General features: G+C 39.0%; 2 protein-coding genes across 3 annotated transcripts in view; one reads left to right on the top strand and one right to left on the bottom strand.

Moving 5' to 3' along the window:
* Ir76b (Ionotropic receptor 76b) overlaps nucleotides 1–19,991 on the top strand; it is a 510,549-nt gene that overhangs the window by 139,465 nt on the left and 351,093 nt on the right. The gene's annotated exons all lie outside the window — the stretch shown is intronic.
* The window catches only part of LOC145669568 (uncharacterized), a 169,162-nt gene that overhangs the window by 2,265 nt on the left and 146,906 nt on the right, over nucleotides 1–19,991 (bottom strand). Inside the window, exons 1-2 of one of the 2 annotated variants that reach the window (XM_081737782.1) lie at nucleotides 10,412–10,587; nucleotides 4,780–4,926 (exon numbers count right to left, since the gene is read on the bottom strand). In XM_081737782.1, the coding sequence (XP_081593908.1) occupies nucleotides 4,780–4,926; nucleotides 10,412–10,429 (165 nt within the window). In that variant the 5' untranslated portion in view covers nucleotides 10,430–10,587. Of the gene's footprint in view, nucleotides 1–4,779; nucleotides 4,927–10,411; nucleotides 10,588–19,991 lie in introns of those variants that run through there. The other variant, XM_081737783.1, reaches the window with a different exon arrangement.

Raw genomic sequence — 19,991 nt, 5'->3', positions numbered from 1 at the left:
ACTTTATGGGGGGGGGCTTTGCCTGAAAATGCGAAAATTCTGCAAGATATTTCATATATTTTACCATAGTAAGTAAGATTTCGGGGGGCTTAAGCCAAGAAGCCCCCCTAAATACGCCACTGGCACCATCAAAACTAAATCCGGCACTGGTTGTGCTATATAAGCGATATGGAGAAATTAATAAATGGGGACAGAACGGAGTTCTGAGAAACACCAAGACGTTGAAGAATTGGGTACCGTTAATCTGAATATAAGCAAGTTTGCGAAGAAGGAAAGGTCTACAAGTTTCAAATGTTTTATATAATGCTGTCCTAGAGATGACGCGAAAGCTAAAAAGAAACAAAAAAAAATGAAATGAAATCTTTGAGTTTTACGTCCCACGTTTATGCCGGTTAGGCTAAAGCAGACGGTGAATGATGAGAAATGAATGGAATGAAGATGGTGGGAGAAAACGGGAGAACCCGAGCAAACCCACGAGCACGGTGTTTGTCCCCCACAAAGTCCACACGGTGCGAGCTGGGATCAAACCAAGGACCTCAAGCACCGGAGGTAAACGCTCTACCACTGAGCCACCGCGTCCCCTAAAAGACAAGAGTTAGTAGGGCTATTAACTGAAGAATTTATTTAATCTTTTAAACCTGTCTCAATATTCTATTTTCGAGACGAGACGAGAAATTTCACTAGTCTCATATGCAATTGTCGTTCTATTTTCGAGACGAGACGAGAAATTTCACTAGTCTCATATGCAATTGTCATTCTATTTTCGAGACGAGACGAGAAATTTCACTAGTCTCATATGCAATTGTCGTTCTATTTTCGAGGCGAGACGAGAAATTTCACTAGTCTCATATGCAATTGTCGTTCTATTTTCGAGACGAGACGAGAAATTTCACTAGTCTCATATGCAATTGTCGTTCTATTTTCGAGACGAGACTAGAAATTTCACTAGTCTCATATGCAATTGTCGTTCTATTTTCGAGACGAGACTAGAAATTTCACTACTCTCATATGCAATTGTCGTTCTATTTTCGAGACGAGACGAGACACTTCACTAGTCTCATATGCAACATAGTTGACCCAAGTCTTTGATCCGAACACTTTTGTGGTATTACATGAATCACATTACAAGCACTATTATTTGATAAAGTGGTTACACGAACTCAATGAAGAGCATTTATCAACGTTTAATGACACAAGTTATTACTTAATATATTCCAATAATAAATACAGGGTTACCCTAAACAATTCATCAGGTTTACAAGTATACGACGTACAAAGACGATACATGAAAACATTCATACACTCACTAAGTTTCTTGTACATTCTACAAATGTTCAATATGTGCGCCCTTGGTCACCGGGCACACATCTAAACGGTAATCCAGTACCGTCCATATGTTCACTAGCATGTTTCCGTCAATGTACGTCACAGCAGCAGTAATGCGTTCCTCAGTTCTTGCAGTGTTGTGGGCATTAGGGGTACATAAATTTTGTCCTTAACATTAGCCCACAAGAAGAAATCACATGGCGTGAGATCTGGCGACCTGGGGAGCCATGGGAACCCATACTAGCGCGACCTACTCAGAAACGTGGAAGTTCTCTGTTGAGAATTTGCACGGAGAATTGTGCCCCAGTGAGGTGGAGCCCTGTCCTGTTGAAAGAGAAAAGCTGAGAAGCCAGCAATCTGTTGTGGCAATAACCAAAACTACAACATATCCAGGTATACAGAACTGCGTACAAAGCTCTGTCTCACGCACTCCACGATTTCCTCTGAGACATAAGGTCGCCTAGAGCTTTTCCCTTTACACAGACAACCACTATTACCAATCTGACGAAACCAACACAAAATGCTCTGGTGACCAAGTGCATCTTTTCCGTATTTTTGTACGAATGCGCGCTGAACGCTCGTAATCGAGGAACACTTCACATATCCTAACACACAAAAACTCTTGTAGAATACCGTCACATGCCTGCCATGTAGCGTGCATGCGAGCCACGACGAGAGCTATCTAAACTTGGTGAGTGTATCTATGTTTTCATGCATCAGCCGTCTTTGAACGTTGTATACTTGTAAACAAACAGTGCTTTAAAACCCGATGAATCATTTAGGCTAACCTTGTATAGTTTAAATGTTGTTATATCATACTCTTCCTGGACCTTTTGTGACACGTGACGCGGAGAAATTCTGGTCACATACTCTGATGAAATTAAGAAAACATCAGGGGGTAAACTTTGTACATAAATTTGCAGAACAAGACGAGACGGGAAAAACTTTCCGACAGTTGAGACGAGACGAGACGAAATTTCTATAAAATATACGAGAGGAAATATTTCTCGTCTCATAACATTGGCACCACTAATTAGTTTCAAAAGCATATTTACAAAATCAAAAACTAAAAATCATAGTGCTATTCGATTCATAGAACATCTATAGAAGGCCTTTTTGACATTACATGCCGTGCCGTGAACGGCGCCGCGCAGTGTTTACAAAAATCGTGAAACATACGGCTTTTGTGAACATCACAGCAGCTTTTTTTGCCAGACAAACTAATTTGACGTTTTTACGATAGAGACAGTATAGATGATCGAGATAGGTCAACGAACTTTAAAAAGTTCGTTACTGAATTCTCTATGTCTGTGTGTCTGTCTATCTGTCCGTCTGTCTGTTATTTGGGATTTTTTTTAAATTTTGAACCCTGCGTTCGATAGAGAATCACAAACTATCTTAGTAAGTGATTAAATGTTTCGCGTCACTCTTACCGTTCCCGAGATATTGGCCGAAAATTGCCGATTTCCAGAGATTTAAGGAGCCATATCTCGGGAATCTTAAGTCATAGAGAGATCATATTGGTATTGATCAATACGTATGAGGATGGAAAATATTTTGGTACGAAATAGTAACCGGTGGCAGGCACGTAGCTAGGATTTCGTGAAGGAAGGGGGGGGAGCGTGACATGAAATTCTCAAGGCCCAGGAGCTCGATCAATCTAAACTACTTTACTATTAACATATATTGGTTTATGAGGATATGTTGGTAAGTATTTTAATAAACTATGAAGAAATCTTGAGTAAAATTTAAAAAAAACGTATTGAAAAAGATTATACAATATTTACATCCTTCCTCTGTTTATTCAAATATAACAATTTTCCTTTCATTATGATCTCAACTATTATAAAAAGTACATATTCACTATTATATAAAGTACATACTCAATAATGTCTTGTAAAATATTTTACAATATCTGCGTTCCTTTTTCTGTTGAATCAAATGTTAACAGAACTTTCTTTCCACATATATTTTTGTTTTTATTATCCCGTCAACTACTGTCTGTTTCAAATGACAGGTTAAAGGGGCAGTAGAAAATTGTTTTTGAAATAACATGTTTGATATTACAAGGTTGCGATGACGAAAAATTATGTTAAAAAATGTCCACGCTGTTACACAATGGCACTATGCTTTCGGAAGCTTGAAATCTCGATGACTCGTAGCAGAAATTCTGAGAATTCCGCAAATTTTCTAAAAATTTCAAATTCCCTGACTCTTCCAGGATATATCACTCACCTCGCAATCACGTACCGTATTGAAAGTAATACCAATTTCCTCATAAGAAAGAGTAAACAAAAGCTTCCTGTAGTTTATTTTTAACGTTGATCCTTGTTTTTCTCATTTCATTTTGTTTCATCCTTCCCTATTTTTTTCATTTGTGGTCTCGAAGGGGAAGGGGCCGGACCCCCTGGACCCCCCTCCCTTGGCTACGTGCCTGCCGGTGGCCACTGTCGAACTGGCTACTGGTCAACTGGCCACCGTTTCCCACATATTGGCCAAAAAATTCGAATTTCGAGAGATTTAAGGAGCCATATCTCGGGAACTTTAAGTCATAGAAAGATGATATTTTGCGAATTTTTGCGAGAAACAGAACAAGGTTGCGGTTGCTTATAAAAAGATTTACTTTTATATCTAGGAATAATCACAGTTATCCTTCCCGCTCCATCCCTCCATTCTTTGTAAGTTCGTTCTGGCAATGCTCTTGGAGCATTCTCAGCTGATTCTACTTAAAATCTAAAAGACGATGGCATAGAGGAAGGAAATGGGTTCATTTCTTGAATATTCAAAAACCTGTAGCTGGTACATTTGTGCTATTATTTAGTGACTTACGAAGTGATGAAAGACAGTTTTTTGTTTTTTAAATTATTTTCGTATGTCGATAGCAGTCTTTGAATAATTGTTAGAGAAAATAGATTGGAATTCAATCTGTTGCAAACCTCACTTCAAGTAGCTGCTGTTTCGTAATTGGACTTGTATGAATCGAAAGATTTGTCCTACAGTTTGGGCCATTCCTCCACCAAACTAAGTAATGTTTCTATATCTTCCATGAAATCAATTTCTTGAGATAGCCCAAAACAACTCCTTCTAACACCTTTCAATAAAGTAGCAAACCGAATTTTGGCTGGCGGGCTCTGTCTAGTCTCAATAGAACAATAAGCAACGACAATAATCAACATGTCGTGTCTTAAAGGGCACCGAGACGTTTACGGCGGCCGCACGCGGGGAAACGCCGTGGCCGCATAATCTGAAAAGCCTCACATATACTAATGGTAATCAAATAATCAGGCGCCGTGCCAGATGCGGCACGCGGCAAACGCCGCATAATCTGAAACAGGCGTAAGAGTTCTATGAAATACTGGAAAACTCTACATCACCCATCTGCTTAGCTGCTGTGCATCTGGGTTTGTCTCTAGTACGAGTTATAAAACAGTATCTAGCCAATCATATACATACCTTGTGCATTTTGGCATCGAAAAATATGTGTTCGAATCCGCTGGGTCTCATAAGATCTACGGTAACTGTAGATTTTCTTAAGTACACGCATTTGTTTTCCATGGTTGGAATGAGGGCTATGGAAATCAGTATGATAATAAGCAGAAGCTGAAAAGAAATTGAAAACACGTATAAATATGTTTAAACTAGTGCCTATTTTGCAGAAAAATATCTAAGTTTAGTGATTTCAAGAAATCTTTATTATAAATAGAATATTCGGTTATCAGAATTTGTTTGTTTATTAATAATATTAATAACTTGAATAACAACAATTACTAATTATATTAACCAAACATTTGACTAAGCCCCAGAGACCTGTACGGCCCGAAATTTTCGGTTTCGGTTCATTCTAGCCCGAATGTACACATGCCCATCCCAGACGGGGATCGAAACATTTTAAAGGTTTCTCGCCCTAGCTCGGCCCGATAAGTTTCAAAAATTCTTGTCCAGAACGTGACCCATTAAGCAAACCGCCGCTAAATAACACCAACTGAAAATATTGCATTGTTTGTAATACTTATCACCCAACCTGCTTGCAGACAGACTTCAACCTTTGGCTTGGGCTGCGGTGGCTCCGTGGTAGAGCGTTCACCTCTAGTGCATGGGGTCGTGGTTCGATCCCAGTTCGTGCCAAGTGGGCTTTGTAGTGGACAAACAAAGGAGTTTTCTTGCGGTTCTTCCCTTTCCTCCCACTTTCTTCATTCGACCATTTCATTCATTTCTCATCATCACCGTCTCCTTTAGCCTGCCCGGCATGGCCGTGCGACATAAAACTGAAAGATTTCATTTTGAACGTTTGGCTTTTCTCCAGTTATCGTTTAACGAAAGTCAGTAAATTATTAATGAACTGCAAGTAATCGCCCTGAGCCCGTCCCGATCTGAAGAGAAACCAATATTGGATCGCCCAAGTCCGACTCGGCCCAAAGAAATAGCGAACCTGGTTCGCCCAAGCCCGGCTTGCGGGCCTCTGGCTGAGCCCAAGCCGTGCAAGTCACTACTAATTCCACACCACAAATGGCATGTCCCATAACTCAGAAAGCAAACTCTGCGGAGGAAAATATTTCACATGCGTCTCAGCAAATATAGACTACTTCATTGCCAAGTTTAGTCAAAATCAGATGAGTTATGTTGAACGTAAGAATTAGTGGTGTCAAAATTTGACGCCAAATTGCTAATATGGCAAGCCATCTGTTCGTGTGGTCGCAGAAGTTCAACATTTTACGCGAATGGTACAATTGGAGGCGAGATTTATAGATATGAGTGCATTAAAATGCGTCTGCTGCCCAAAGTTCCCCATTATTGTGGCCAAATTTGGCCCCGGCCTATTACGCCACTGCCACCACAGCACTACTGATCACGAATCATATGTGTTTCGTGACGAAAGAACTAAATTCACCAACCGTTCCCCAACTTCGCCCCATCGAACGCTACTGGGCAACTGTGAAGCGAATTCTCAGGAAGAAGGGTCGTTCTGCCACTAACCTCCAGCAATTCAAACAAATGTGGAACAGTGCAGACCGTGCTATCAGTGAAACGACTGTGCGCAATTTAATGCAAGGTATCACAAGCAAAGTTCGAAAATTCTTTCGGGAGCAGTAACAATTGTTTTTTTTTTTTAAATAGGTTGTAATATGTGTTTGGCTCTAATGTTAAAGTCAAGAAGAACGCTGAGTTCAATTTGTAAACAATGTAGTAGATAAACGCAATTCCAAGTGGTTACTTTATTTCTGGGACAGTCCTTAAGCTAGTAGTAGACAATATCTTGCCCGTGACTTTTCTCCTGTTTCTTCCCACTTTCTTATTTCGCCAATTATTTGATCGTCATTCGCTTGACTTAATTATCGTCTCCCTTAGCCTAAAAGGCATAACCGTGGGACGTTAAACTGAAAGATTTCATTTTATTTGAGAGTTTATCGTCCCACGATTATGTATCCAGTCTAAGGAAGATGGTGATAATGATAAGAAGGAAATTGAAGAACTCCGAGAAAGGGCACAAATATGGTGTTTATTCACCGCAAAGCGTACTTTTCTCGAGCTTATATCAGTTCAGAGACCCCACGGACCACAGGTGAACGATGGATCTATATAAATAAAAATGAATTGCTCGCTCTGTACCTATTTTGATGATCTTAGACACAGGAATGAACCCTGGCCTAACTAAAGTTTCTAACACATTCTCGGCAGTTAGGTTTCTAACACATTTTCGGAAATTAGGTTCCTAACACATTTGCGGCAATTAGGATTCTAACACATTTTCGGCAGTTAGGTTTCTAACACATTTTCGACATAGATCAGGGACCCCACGGACCACAAGTGAACGATGGATCTATATAAATAAAAATGAATTGCTAACTCTGTAGGGTACCTATTTTGATGATCTTAGACACACGAGTGAACCCTGGCCTAACTAAAGTTTCTAACACATTTTCGGCAGTTAGGTTTCTAACACATTTTCGGCAATTATGTTCCTAACACATTTTCGGCAATTAGGTTCCTAACACATTTTCGGCAATTAGGTTTCTAACACATTTTCGGCAAGGAAGGAAAGCTAAGGGGTGAGAGAGGAGTGGCAGATAAAAATAATCGAAAACACCGATAGTAGTATCCAATCCATAATTTTGGGATAAATAGTGGCACCCCGGTGACAATTAAGTGGAAATTCATTCCTCATCAGTATAGGAGATCAGGAGTGATGTTGGAGTGGAGGTGTCATGTAAAAATAATTGAAAACGACCTATACCAGTGACCAATCTATAGTTTTAGGGGTCAAAGAGATGAATACAGATATTTTAGATGACGTTGAAATCCAAGTTAAGCTTCCATCGGTATGAGGATAAAGAGAACGGGTGACATGTGAAAATAATAGAAAATGAAATTAATTCTTTCAGTTTAACATACTATGATTATGCCCTTTAGGCTAAGGGAGACGGATGATTAAGGAAGTGAATGATGATGGAAAAAATTGGTAGGATGAGAATGTGGGGAGAAAATGGGAGTACTCCGACAAAACCCACGGATATGATGTTGTCCACCACAAATTTACTTGGCCGGGATCGAACCAGGGACCCCACACGCCAGAGGTAAGCGCTCTACCATAGAGGCACCACCAAGTGAGGAGACAGTGTCCACCGCTATGAAGGTTACACGTTTTTCATTACTGCTACTATACCTTGGCCGGCGAACGATGATTTCTGACAGCTCAGCTCGCAAGGACGACTGAGGAGTGCGATGTTGCCATGTGCTTCTCGCGCAAGGGGAGAATCGTCTGCTTCCTCGTTGGGATAAGAAGGGGTGAGTGAAAGTTTGGCAATGTGTGGTGGTTACCATGGAGACGCGACAGGTTCTGAGCCTTAGGTTGGTTGACCTGCTGTCTTCTGCTCGCTCGCCGTGGCCTTGTGCAAAGCTGTCAGAAATCATGGTTCACCGGCCAGGATATAGCATACATTTTTTTTAAACAACATATGTTTGTCAAACTTAGGAGGGCAATTGCAGCCTCCTACTCTCCCCAAATGACGCCACAAGGTCGGAAATTCGGGTGCAACTACTACCAATAATTACGTGAGCAAAGCTCGCGTTGTTCAAAACCGTGTTATGAGAGGTTACCTGTCAGTGCTGACGCCAGAGGCGGAAAGGCAAGTGATCTAACCCTGTCTCCCGATCCAGACATGATATATGTAAATGTAAATCAAACAATATAAAACTATCCTCTTCGATACACAAATGATAGCTGCTCCCCTAAAATATTAAAGCTGGTATCGTCACTGATTCTTGTACATATTGTTAGTATCAATATTGAAAAAAAAAAGGTAAACTTTCCAATACCCGCTCCAGCCGTTATCCTTACAGAGGCACAAGAAACTACACTCTATTAATTTTTTAAAAAAATGGGTCGAAACTTCCTAAACTAAACCGACCCTACTCTGCTCTACTTTTTCTCACTTACTGTACTCCAGAGATGGGCATTTTGTACTAGGCTCGCTCGGACTCACGATCACCTATCTCAACTGGGCCCGCGCTCACTCGGACTCGCAATCACTTCTCTCGACTGGGGTCACACTTACTCGGGCTCGCGGTCAATAGACTGAAATAGTGTGACGTCACATCCTTTTCGTTGCCATGGTGATCGCCATTTTATTTTCTAAACAACAAGTAGCTTAAATACCTAAAGGATCTAAATGCAAAACGAAAATAGTGACGAAATATTTCTGAATTGCGAATATTAGACTGAATGAAATATTTGTTTTTGTTTAAATATTTCTAATCAATGAAACTAAAAAACAGAGATATAGAAAGAGGAAACAAATGTACCCATCTTGTTCGTAATCAGATATTAACCTTAAATAATTCTGGAAAACTTTTGATTCATTAACATAAGTTTCATAACATTGCATACATGGACAGGATTAATGTTTAACAGTTGTTTAGAATATATACTGAACCATTGATAATTGCATGTTTTCTTATTATACTGTTTCTATTTTTTTAAAAAAATAAAAAGTTGATAGGGAATATAAGAAAAGATCTGACCTATATCCACTGATGGTCCGGATTGAAAATTTCTAAAGGCTTTTTTTTTCCTAATATTGTAGGCATTAATATTGTGCACTTCCATTATGAAGAGTGGACATAAGAAAAGTAAATGTCCCAATAGACTTGACATTGTTCTATAAGATATTTTTTTGTTTTAAAAAATCGTATATTTTTACTTTTCCTTGTGCCGACAGTTTGTCAATCTGCACGTCGGGGAGTTTATATTATGTATAATTGCTTCTTAAGGTGAATTACACGATAACGACGTTTAATTATTTGATTTCTACCTTATCATCACTTAGAGAAGTGACGCTCTTAGAAATAAGTTCCTTAGATATTAGTCTTTCTTTATGAATTTTCTTGATTTTACTCGTAGTTTCCTAAACGCATTTCCATATTCTAAATCTGTACCCTTTCTCACCAACTTTGTTAGTGGTTAAAATATGTTATAATTGTAAATAAATTTACAGCCGTTGTCCTAGTTTGTACTAGACTTTAAAATACACCATTCGCTTCACGCGTTTGTATAGAAAAAAACATGGCGATCACCATGGTAACGGAGAGGAAATGACATCACTATTTCAGTCTATTATTAAACCCGAGCGCGGTTGAGCGTGACTGCCAAGCTCGCGAGCCCAACGTTCGCGAGTTTGGACACCCATGCAGTACTCTACCTTTCCCTAGTATGCTACACCCTTTTAAAGCAGTCATACTTATCTATGCGCAGCTGGAGAGTGTATTGTAAAGTTTATCTTAATATATCTATATCTATATCTAAATCTATATCTATCTATCTATCTATCTATCTATCTATATATATATATATATATATATATATATATATATATATATATATATATATATATATATATATATATATATATATATATATTGTAGACTTTGAAGAAAATAAGTAACCCACATGAACATTAGCTACTACCTTGCAAATCCTCAAAAGTTACTTTTATTTGAAATTTGTAATCTAAATTTTCTCGACATGTATTAACAAGAGTTCAAAACAAACAAACAGAGAAGCAACAATAAAATTAGTGATTAAACTTACCAATGCCCTCGTAGTCATGTTATTACCTCCATTTGTTATCACTTGTTAAATTAAAACAAAACATTGACACAGAAACACACTGTTGGTTGGTAATACACAGCCAGTATGTGCATTTCAAGCTACACGTAAAACACAGAGAGCGTGAAGGTATGCGCCGGAAGTGAAACTAATTTCATTAAAAAATTACACTTTCATTCTTTTGTTTTATAGTTGATGGTTTGATGAACTCTTATGCAGGATGACATAACACGTTTTCTCTCTTATTCTGTATTATTATTATTATTATTATTATTATTATTATTATTATTATTATTATTATTATTATTATTATTATTATTATTATTATTATTAAAGTATTCTGCCTGGCGGCATTTCCTCGGAAAACTTATACAGTTGCTCCACGATAACTCGAAATTTGATATATAACTCCAATTCCATCATAACTTAATTTTTTCACAACGTTCACCTCTGGTGCGTAGGGTTCCTAGTTCGAACCCAGCTTGCGCCAAATGAACTTTGTGGTGGACAAACATCGTCTGCGTGGATTTTCTCGGGGTTCTCCCGTTTTCTTCCACTATCCCACGATTCCATACATTTCTCATGATCATCATCACGATCTCCTTTAAGCTAGCCAGTATAATCGTGGGACGTAAAACTCAAAGATTTCATTTCATTTCTCCCAATTCCTTGATAACTCAAATCTTTTCACATTCCCCTAAACTCTCCAAAACACTCAATGTTAAAATAACCTCTGGAATTTGAATGTTTAAAAATTACAAGCTCGATAGTCCAATTTTAAGAGTTTCATAATCATATTTAAAAATCCTCGGCAACTCGAACTTCCGTATCTGGTACCTCTACAAATCGAAGTTTACCTCTGTAAATCGAATTTCTCTTGATATGATCTCGATAACTCGAAGATAGGCTATAGCTCTATGCTTTTACTTATTGTCATTGTTGCTAATGTGTACTATTATCGTGTTTAACTCGTGTCTAGACACGAAAGCCTCCACTCGATGTGTTTCAAGTAGGGATGGTCACATTTTCCGGAAAAACGGTAAATATTTTTTTCCGGAAACCGGAAAATTGAAAACGGAAGACGGAAAATTTTCCGGAAAAACGTAAAACGGAAAATGTGATTTCCGCAAACCGGAAAACTCTTTTTCCGGAAATGGTCATCCCTAGTTTCAAGGTCAATAACTTTTCTTCCTTCTGCAAATCACTCGAAGCGTATCTATTGTGCACGAAAACTGCGAGGTTATGTAGGCCTAGTCACTTTTAATAAGGAACACGGACCTCGGTATCTCGAATTTTTGTTCTGGCTACCTTGGTAACTCAAACCTTGATTGTTTGAGAAACTCGATAACTCGAATGTTTATATATTCCCTTCAGTTTAGAGTTATCGACATCTCACTGTATTAGGTCTAAGTCCGGGATTTTCACTTTCCGGAATCCGGAAAGTAAAAACGAAAAAATTCTGGAATTCGTAAAAATTCCGATGTCGGAAAAATTCCGGAATTCGGAAAAAATCCGGAATTTAGAAAATTCCGATTACGGAAAAATTCCGGAATTTTTCCGAATTGCGGATTTTTCCGAAGTCCGGAAAGTGAATTTTCCGATTCCGGAAAATAATTCTTTTGAAATCCGGGTTCCGGAAAATTTTGGCCATCTCTGTGTTATATCAGTGTTTATTTCTGAAGAAAAATGTGCCGGCATCAACGTGAAAAATGTTATTACTACAGTCAAAATTTCTAGTGAGTACCAGGAGGACATGATTATTTGCCAGTAAATGAAAGGCTACCAAAATTTAGTTTACTTATGAGAAGCTTATTCTGCGAAGTTAATATTTCTATTTTTTTTCTTCTTGTTTTCGAAATTCAGTTTTAACGGTTTCTGGATCTTTTGAATTAAATCCTCCAGAGCTACTAATATTATAGTAGAAATAAATGAACAAGGTCGAAATATTCCATTTTGAATAGTGTTACCCACGAAACAAGACAGAGTTCCTGAAATATTAACAAATATATATCGGAAGTCCTAAAACTGAGATCTCACGGACTACAGTGCACTTTTCTTCAAGTCAAAATAAAGCGAAAAAAATTTACTATATATATATATATATACGAGGGCCATCCGGAAAGTGGTACCCGTTTGCGCCGGATGAAGCGCTGACGACTAGGGGAGCCGCTGGGCAACGTCAGACCGCGTCAGTGGCTTGTCTGCCAGCTCTGTGCGAGGTTGCGTGACGCTAGCAGTCCCTGTGTTGTGTCTGTGCTCGTTTATAATGATTAAACGAATTGAGAACCCCGCCAGTTGTGAAGTGAGGGCCGTGATTAAATTTCTTAATGCACGACACGTTCGACCTTGTGAAATTCATCGCCAATTAAGGGAGGTGTATGAAGACAATGTGATGGACGAGTTGTCTGTTCGGCGCTGGTGTCGCAACTTCAACCTGGGGAGGGGGATTACACACAACGAGGAGCGTTCAGGGAGACCATCTGTCATTACAGACGAACTGCTGAAGTCAGTAGACGAATGCGTGAGGAACGATCGGCGCGTCACAATTGATGAACTCTGTGAACATTTTCCTAATGTGTCTCGAACAATTGTTCATGAAACTGTCAAAGACCATCTGCATTATTCAAAAAAACTGTGCAGGGTGGGTCCCTCGCATGCTCACAGATGAGCACAAAACCAAGCGTATGGCTGCAGCACTGACGTTTCTGGGACGTTATTCCGATGAAGGAGATTCTTTCCTGAATCGAATCATTACAGGGGACGAAACATGGGTTTGTTATGCATCACTTTACGAAGCTTAAAGATTTTCTGGCGGGAAAAAGATTTGATAGCGATGAAGAACTTAAACGAGGCGTGACTACGTATCTCAATACGCTGGCGGCGGAGGACTATGACGCTGGAGTACAAAAACTCGTCACACGGTATGACAAATGCTTCAATTTGCTTGGTGATTATGTGGAGAAGTAGTGTAAAGTATGCTCTTTCCAATAAAAATGAGTATATTGGTTAATATGTACTACTGTGTCTTAATTGCACAAACGGGTACCACTTTCCGGATGGCCCTCGTGTATATATATATAATTGAATACCTTTCGAGTCGTCGTCTGGAGACGCGAATTGCACTATATGACAACGTCGCAGATAAAGAACTATAGAGTAGATTTACCAATCGCTTGCCTTCATTTCTAATGCTGGACAAACACACTTTTCACTACGCCCACTTATAGACCAGTACACGAACAACTGTGGGTACCTGTGAGTTGTCATTATGCCTTCCGAGAGATGGTAGTATCGATAAGTAACAGCAGTGTTGCCAACTGTTGCGAGGAATGTGTTTTATGGAAGATGTTCGGTTTTCATTTGACTGCCCCCTCATAGATCAATATTGAAACCGGAAGTTATAATGGATTTCTATCACTTCCGGTTTTAGTAAAGAGTTAAGGTTGATTGAATGTATTCTTGGGAGCTTAAAAATATCTTAGACTAGCAGCGTTCACCCCGCTTCGCTGCGGTCACCCCGGAACGCAATAAACTTTGTTACTTAGATAATTTTTACTTTTTCGCTTTCAAGTGATATGATAAAAACCATAGAAGATTGCAGTAAATGTTAACATTATATCGCCTGTCATTTATGTTAACCCGCCCCGCTTCGCTGCGGTCACCCCGGAACGCAATAAACTTTGTTACTTAGATAATTTTTACTTTTTCGCTTTCAAGTGATATGATAAAAACCATAGAAGATTGCAGTAAATGTTAACATTATATCGCCTGTCATTTATGTTAACCCGCCCCGCTTCGCTGCGGTCACCCCGGAACGCAATAAACTTTGTTACTTAGATAATTTTTACTTTTTCGCTTTCAAGTGATATGATAAAAACCATAGAAGATTGCAGTAAATGTTAACATTATATCGCCTGTCATTTATGTTAACCCGCCCCGCTTCGCTGCGGTCACCCCGGAACGCAATAAACTTTGTTACTTAGATAATTTTTACTTTTTCGCTTTCAAGTGATATGATAAAAACCATAGAAGATTGCAGTAAATGTTAACATTATATCGCCTGTCATTTATGTTAACCCGCCCCGCTTCGCTGCGGTCACCCCGGAACGCAATAAACTTTGTTACTTAGATAATTTTTACTTTTTCGCTTTCAAGTGATATGATAAAAACCATAGAAGATTGCAGTAAATGTTAACATTATATCGCCTGTCATTTATGTTAACCCGCCCCGCTTCGCTGCGGTCACCCCGGAACGCAATAAACTTTGTTACTTAGATAATTTTTACTTTTTCGCTTTCAAGTGATATGATAAAAACCATAGAAGATTGCAGTAAATGTTAACATTATATCGCCTGTCATTTATGTTAACCCGCCCCGCTTCGCTGCGGTCACCCCGGAACGCAATAAACTTTGTTACTTAGATAATTTTTACTTTTTCGCTTTCAAGTGATATGATAAAAACCATAGAAGATTGCAGTAAATGTTAACATTATATCGCCTGTCATTTATGTTAACCCGCCCCGCTTCGCTGCGGTCACCCCGGAACGCAATAAACTTTGTTACTTAGATAATTTTTACTTTTTCGCTTTCAAGTGATATGATAAAAACCATAGAAGATTGCAGTAAATGTTAACATTATATCGCCTGTCATTTATGTTAACCCGCCCCGCTTCGCTGCGGTCACCCCGGAACGCAATAAACTTTGTTACTTAGATAATTTTTACTTTTTCGCTTTCAAGTGATATGATAAAAACCATAGAAGATTGCAGTAAATGTTAACATTATATCGCCTGTCATTTATGTTAACCCGCCCCGCTTCGCTGCGGTCACCCCGGAACGCAATAAACTTTGTTACTTAGATAATTTTTACTTTTTCGCTTTCAAGTGATATGATAAAAACCATAGAAGATTGCAGTAAATGTTAACATTATATCGCCTGTCATTTATGTTAACCCGCCCCGCTTCGCTGCGGTCACCCCGGAACGCAATAAACTTTGTTACTTAGATAATTTTTACTTTTTCGCTTTCAAGTGATATGATAAAAACCATAGAAGATTGCAGTAAATGTTAACATTATATCGCCTGTCATTTATGTTAACCCGCCCCGCTTCGCTGCGGTCACCCCGGAACGCAATAAACTTTGTTACTTAGATAATTTTTACTTTTTCGCTTTCAAGTGATATGATAAAAACCATAGAAGATTGCAGTAAATGTTAACATTATATCGCCTGTCATTTATGTTAACCCGCCCCGCTTCGCTGCGGTCACCCCGGAACGCAATAAACTTTGTTACTTAGATAATTTTTACTTTTTCGCTTTCAAGTGATATGATAAAAACCATAGTAGATTCCAGTAAATGTTAACATTATATCGCCTGTCATTTATGTTAACCCGCCGAGTGACACGGTCATGCGGGTTCCATATAAATACGTTTATTTTTATACCTATGATGAACTAACAAAGGATTTGTACGTTATGGACACTTGAATGGTCAATTATCTCAAGACACTGGTAATTGAAAATTAAAGTGATATGATAAAAACCATCTAGGGTCCAAATCCTAATAACCCCCCAAAAATGAAAGAAATTGGTTCAGCCGTATTAGCGTGATGAGCTAACAAAGGATTTGTGCGTTCTCTTTTATATAATAGACTAGCAGCGTTCACCCCGCTTCGCTGCGGTCACCCCGGAACGCAATAAACTTTGTTACTTAGATAATTTTTACTTTTTCGCTTTCAAGTGATATGATAAAAACCATAGAAGATTGCAGTAAATGTTAACATTATATCGCCTGTCATTTATGTTAACCCGCCCCGCTTCGCTGCGGTCACCCCGGAACGCAATAAACTTTGTTACTTAGATAATTTTTACTTTTTCGCTTTCAACTGATATGATAAAAACCATAGTAGATTCCAGTAAATGTTAACATTATATCGCCTGTCATTTATGTTAACCCGCCGAGTGACACGGTCATGCGGGTTGCATATAAATACGTTTATTTTTATACCTATGATGAACTAACAAAGGATTTGTACGTTATGGACACTTGAATGGTCAATTATCTCAAGACACTGGTAATTAAAAATTAAAGTGATATGATAAAAACCATCTAGGGTCCAAATCCTAATAACCCCCCAAAAATGAAAGAAATTGGTTCAGCCGTATTAGCGTGATGAGCTAACAAAGGATTTGTGCGTTCTCTTTTATATAATAGATTGCAAGAAACTGCTTCTCGCTATCTATCACCGTTTTGGCTCTATAATGATCAGCGTTAAAACTGAAAATAAACTATTTCTAAAACTTCCAATGGATGTATCACCTCCGTTCAAAGCAGGCCCGTATCCAGGGGGGGTCTAGGGAGGGCCGGGCCCTCCCTAAATTTTTGCGGGCCCCCCTAAAATTTTCACGGTAGGCTTGCAAATGAACTATAATATGGTGATGAAATATAATATTTTTGGATCGGGCCCCCCTAACTTCAGCCGCCCCCCCCCCTACATTTTTCGGCTGGCTACCGGCCTGGTTCAAAGATCTTATTTCTAACTTTTGACACTCCACTTCCCGGTCAAAATTGATGATGATTTGTCAAGGAATTCTTGAGAATTTTTGTTTCCCGGATGGACGGACACACAGACAGACAGAGTAAATGTATAACGGAGTTTTAATTGGTAAAACAAAATCCTTCGAAAAGGCGCTATAATAAAATTTCATTTTACTCGAAACCATTATATGCAAGGTATCCCAGTATTAGCACGGGCACAACAATTTGATATATGGAAATTGATTAGAATTTAACGTCCCTTTCGGCACGGAAGCTTTACGAAAATTGAAATTTTTCAGTTTAACGTCCCATGATTATGTCCTTTTGATTAAAGGAGACGATGATTAAGGCAAGTGAATGATGAAAGAAAAGATCGTGAAATGAAAATGTAGGAGGACAAGGGAATACAATGAGAAAACCAACGGTTACAATGTTGTGTACTGCAAACTTATTGGGTCAAGGATCGCACGAGAAAAAACTACACGAGACGTGGGCTTAATGTGAAAATCGAACACATGAACTCCCACCGAGAATCGAACTCAAATTAGGATTAAGGATTTAGATTTCTGGACTTTCAGCGTCTAAGCGCATGTGAGCCCGTCGCATGTGAGAGATGACATTCCTCGGTAATCGCAGTATCCGAGGAAAGAGAAGGAAGTGACCTGAGATCTATATGTTAGGTACCATCCCGACATTTGCCTGGTGTTAATGAGGAAAGCCCAGGAAATCCTCATTCAGGATGGCTGACCTGAAAAAAGCTTTTACACTTTTTCGACCGAGTGTCCTCACCGGGAATCGAACCATGGACCGCTTGCATCAAAGAATCGAACTCGGGTCTCTCATGCCAAACTTATATGTTAACCATGTATCCACGAGGGAGGTCTATTGTTATTACTATTGGTTTGTAGGTGGGAGTTTGATGCCGCTTCTAGCATATAGCTATATGCAGGGGCGGATCCAGGGGGGCGATCGCCCCGATCGCCCCCCCCCCAGAAGAGGAAATTTTCTTATTTTTTATATATAAATAAAACCCATCCCAAAGTTTGGAGCCCTTAAAAGTAGCAGTATGACAACCCACCGCCCCCCCCAGAAGTCGGTTCTGGATCCGCCCCTGGCTATATGAAATGTGGATCTACAGCTTAATGTGTTTGCAACGAACCACATGATCTATGACAGAGAATCGAACTTAGGCTTCCCGCGTCAAGTAGGCTGAGACTACAAGGGAATACTAGCATTGATTGATCGTGCATAGGTCCGTAGCCGGAACAATAAAACAGAGGTTGAGAAGTTTTTTGGGGGGGGGAGGGAGGAAGAGGCTACCTTTAAGATGCCTCATCACTACGAAATTAAAATACCGCTAATTTTACAGTAATTATGTGATATCTTCAAATAGAAAAAAGATCATCGAAAAGTGGAACAAGACCACCCTAGACAATATTATTTTGCGTGAGATACCGTTATCAAGACTCACTTATCTGCTTTCGATTTCCAGCCATTTAGAAAATCGGCATTTATTTTCGCGTTTCTAAATAACTGCAAACGCAAAGCTACTAGGGGACTCGTGATAACGCTACCTCATGCAAAATAACGTCATCTAGGGAGGTCTTGATCCACTTTTCGATTATCTTTTATCTATTTGAAGATATCACATAATTTCTGTAAAATTAGCGGTATTTTAATTTCGCAGTGATAGGGACTCTTAAGTCACTTTAAATTAATACATACATACCAACAAACAATTTATGGTCAGGAAGATGATCCCTCCATGACCATCGTCTCTAGCTACTACCTAGACCAGTGGTTCTTAAGTTTTTTTTTTTTTTTTTTTTTTTACTGCGGACACAATTTAGTGAGCGTCCAGGACATCGGGACACACTTCAGGACGCAAAATTTCAAAGTCGGACGCACTCGTCAATCCATAAATGATTGCCGTAGTATCTCGCTCCTTCAAATTATAAGAGATCCCTCCCAGCCTCTGGTTTGAGAATAGGAATGCGCACGAGACAAGATTTGTGGCTATCTCGTCTCGAAAATGTACTGTAAAAGTGATGTCTCGACTCGAAAAAATATGTGTTTCTCTATTGGAAGAACCGTGTCTCGACCCGAATTGTGTCAGGAAAATCCTGTCTCGACTCCTCTCGTGAGCATCCCTATTTGAGAAAATAAGAGATTACATCACAGCATAAAAATTTCAAAACTGGACAATTAGATTCAGGATAATCAATTTTGAATTGGACAATTCATATCAGTGACAATTATTTTCTCACATAGTCAAAAATTATTTTTGTGAGAAACAAGAACTGCACAGCTCTGTGAGTATACGTAGATACCATTCCTACTGAATACTAGTCGCCAATGGCGACCTGGCGACCGGAAATGTTGTGCCCTGTACTTGTTTGATTTTATTACAACAGTGAAATCTATTAGTTTTAATAATGACTCTATATAACACTGAGCGTTATTACTACCGCTGCGCTGGAGATGTTAACTGGTACAATCTGCCTCGACTTTAACTAATTATTATTAATTTTTTCATGATTTTTAAATTCTAAAATTTAAACTGAGATAAATCCTTTCTCCAGACCAGCGGTATATTGTACAATTATACGGAATCCTCTTGCTTACTATAGAAATCAGTACGGAGCATACGTTATCCGTATGCACATAGATACTGCCTTTAGATGTTACATCATGCTGTTGCAGGATGTCTGACATCTAACAGTTTTCCGTATATCACATGCATATACTTATGTTACATTCCTCAGCTATACAGGGTGGCCCAAAAGTAGGTATACACCCTTGCATTGATCAAGTATAACATTCTAGCTTATGGATTTATTTGCTTCGGCTGTTCGGGGCTTAATATATAAGTAAAAAGACATTAAGAACAAATAATAAAGAAGCCAGATGATAACAATAAGAAATGATATGAACTATAGGAGCAGATCAGTACGGTACTGTATAACTACTTTTGGGCTGGCCACACGTCCATTTTTATGTGAGATCCTGACCACCTATATTGTT

Source organism: Thermobia domestica, chromosome 14, assembly GCF_964235325.1.
Source record: "Thermobia domestica chromosome 14, izTheDome1.hap1.1, whole genome shotgun sequence".
Classification (NCBI taxonomy): domain Eukaryota; kingdom Metazoa; phylum Arthropoda; class Insecta; order Zygentoma; family Lepismatidae; genus Thermobia; species Thermobia domestica.
This window is presented reverse-complemented; position numbering and strand designations above follow the sequence as displayed.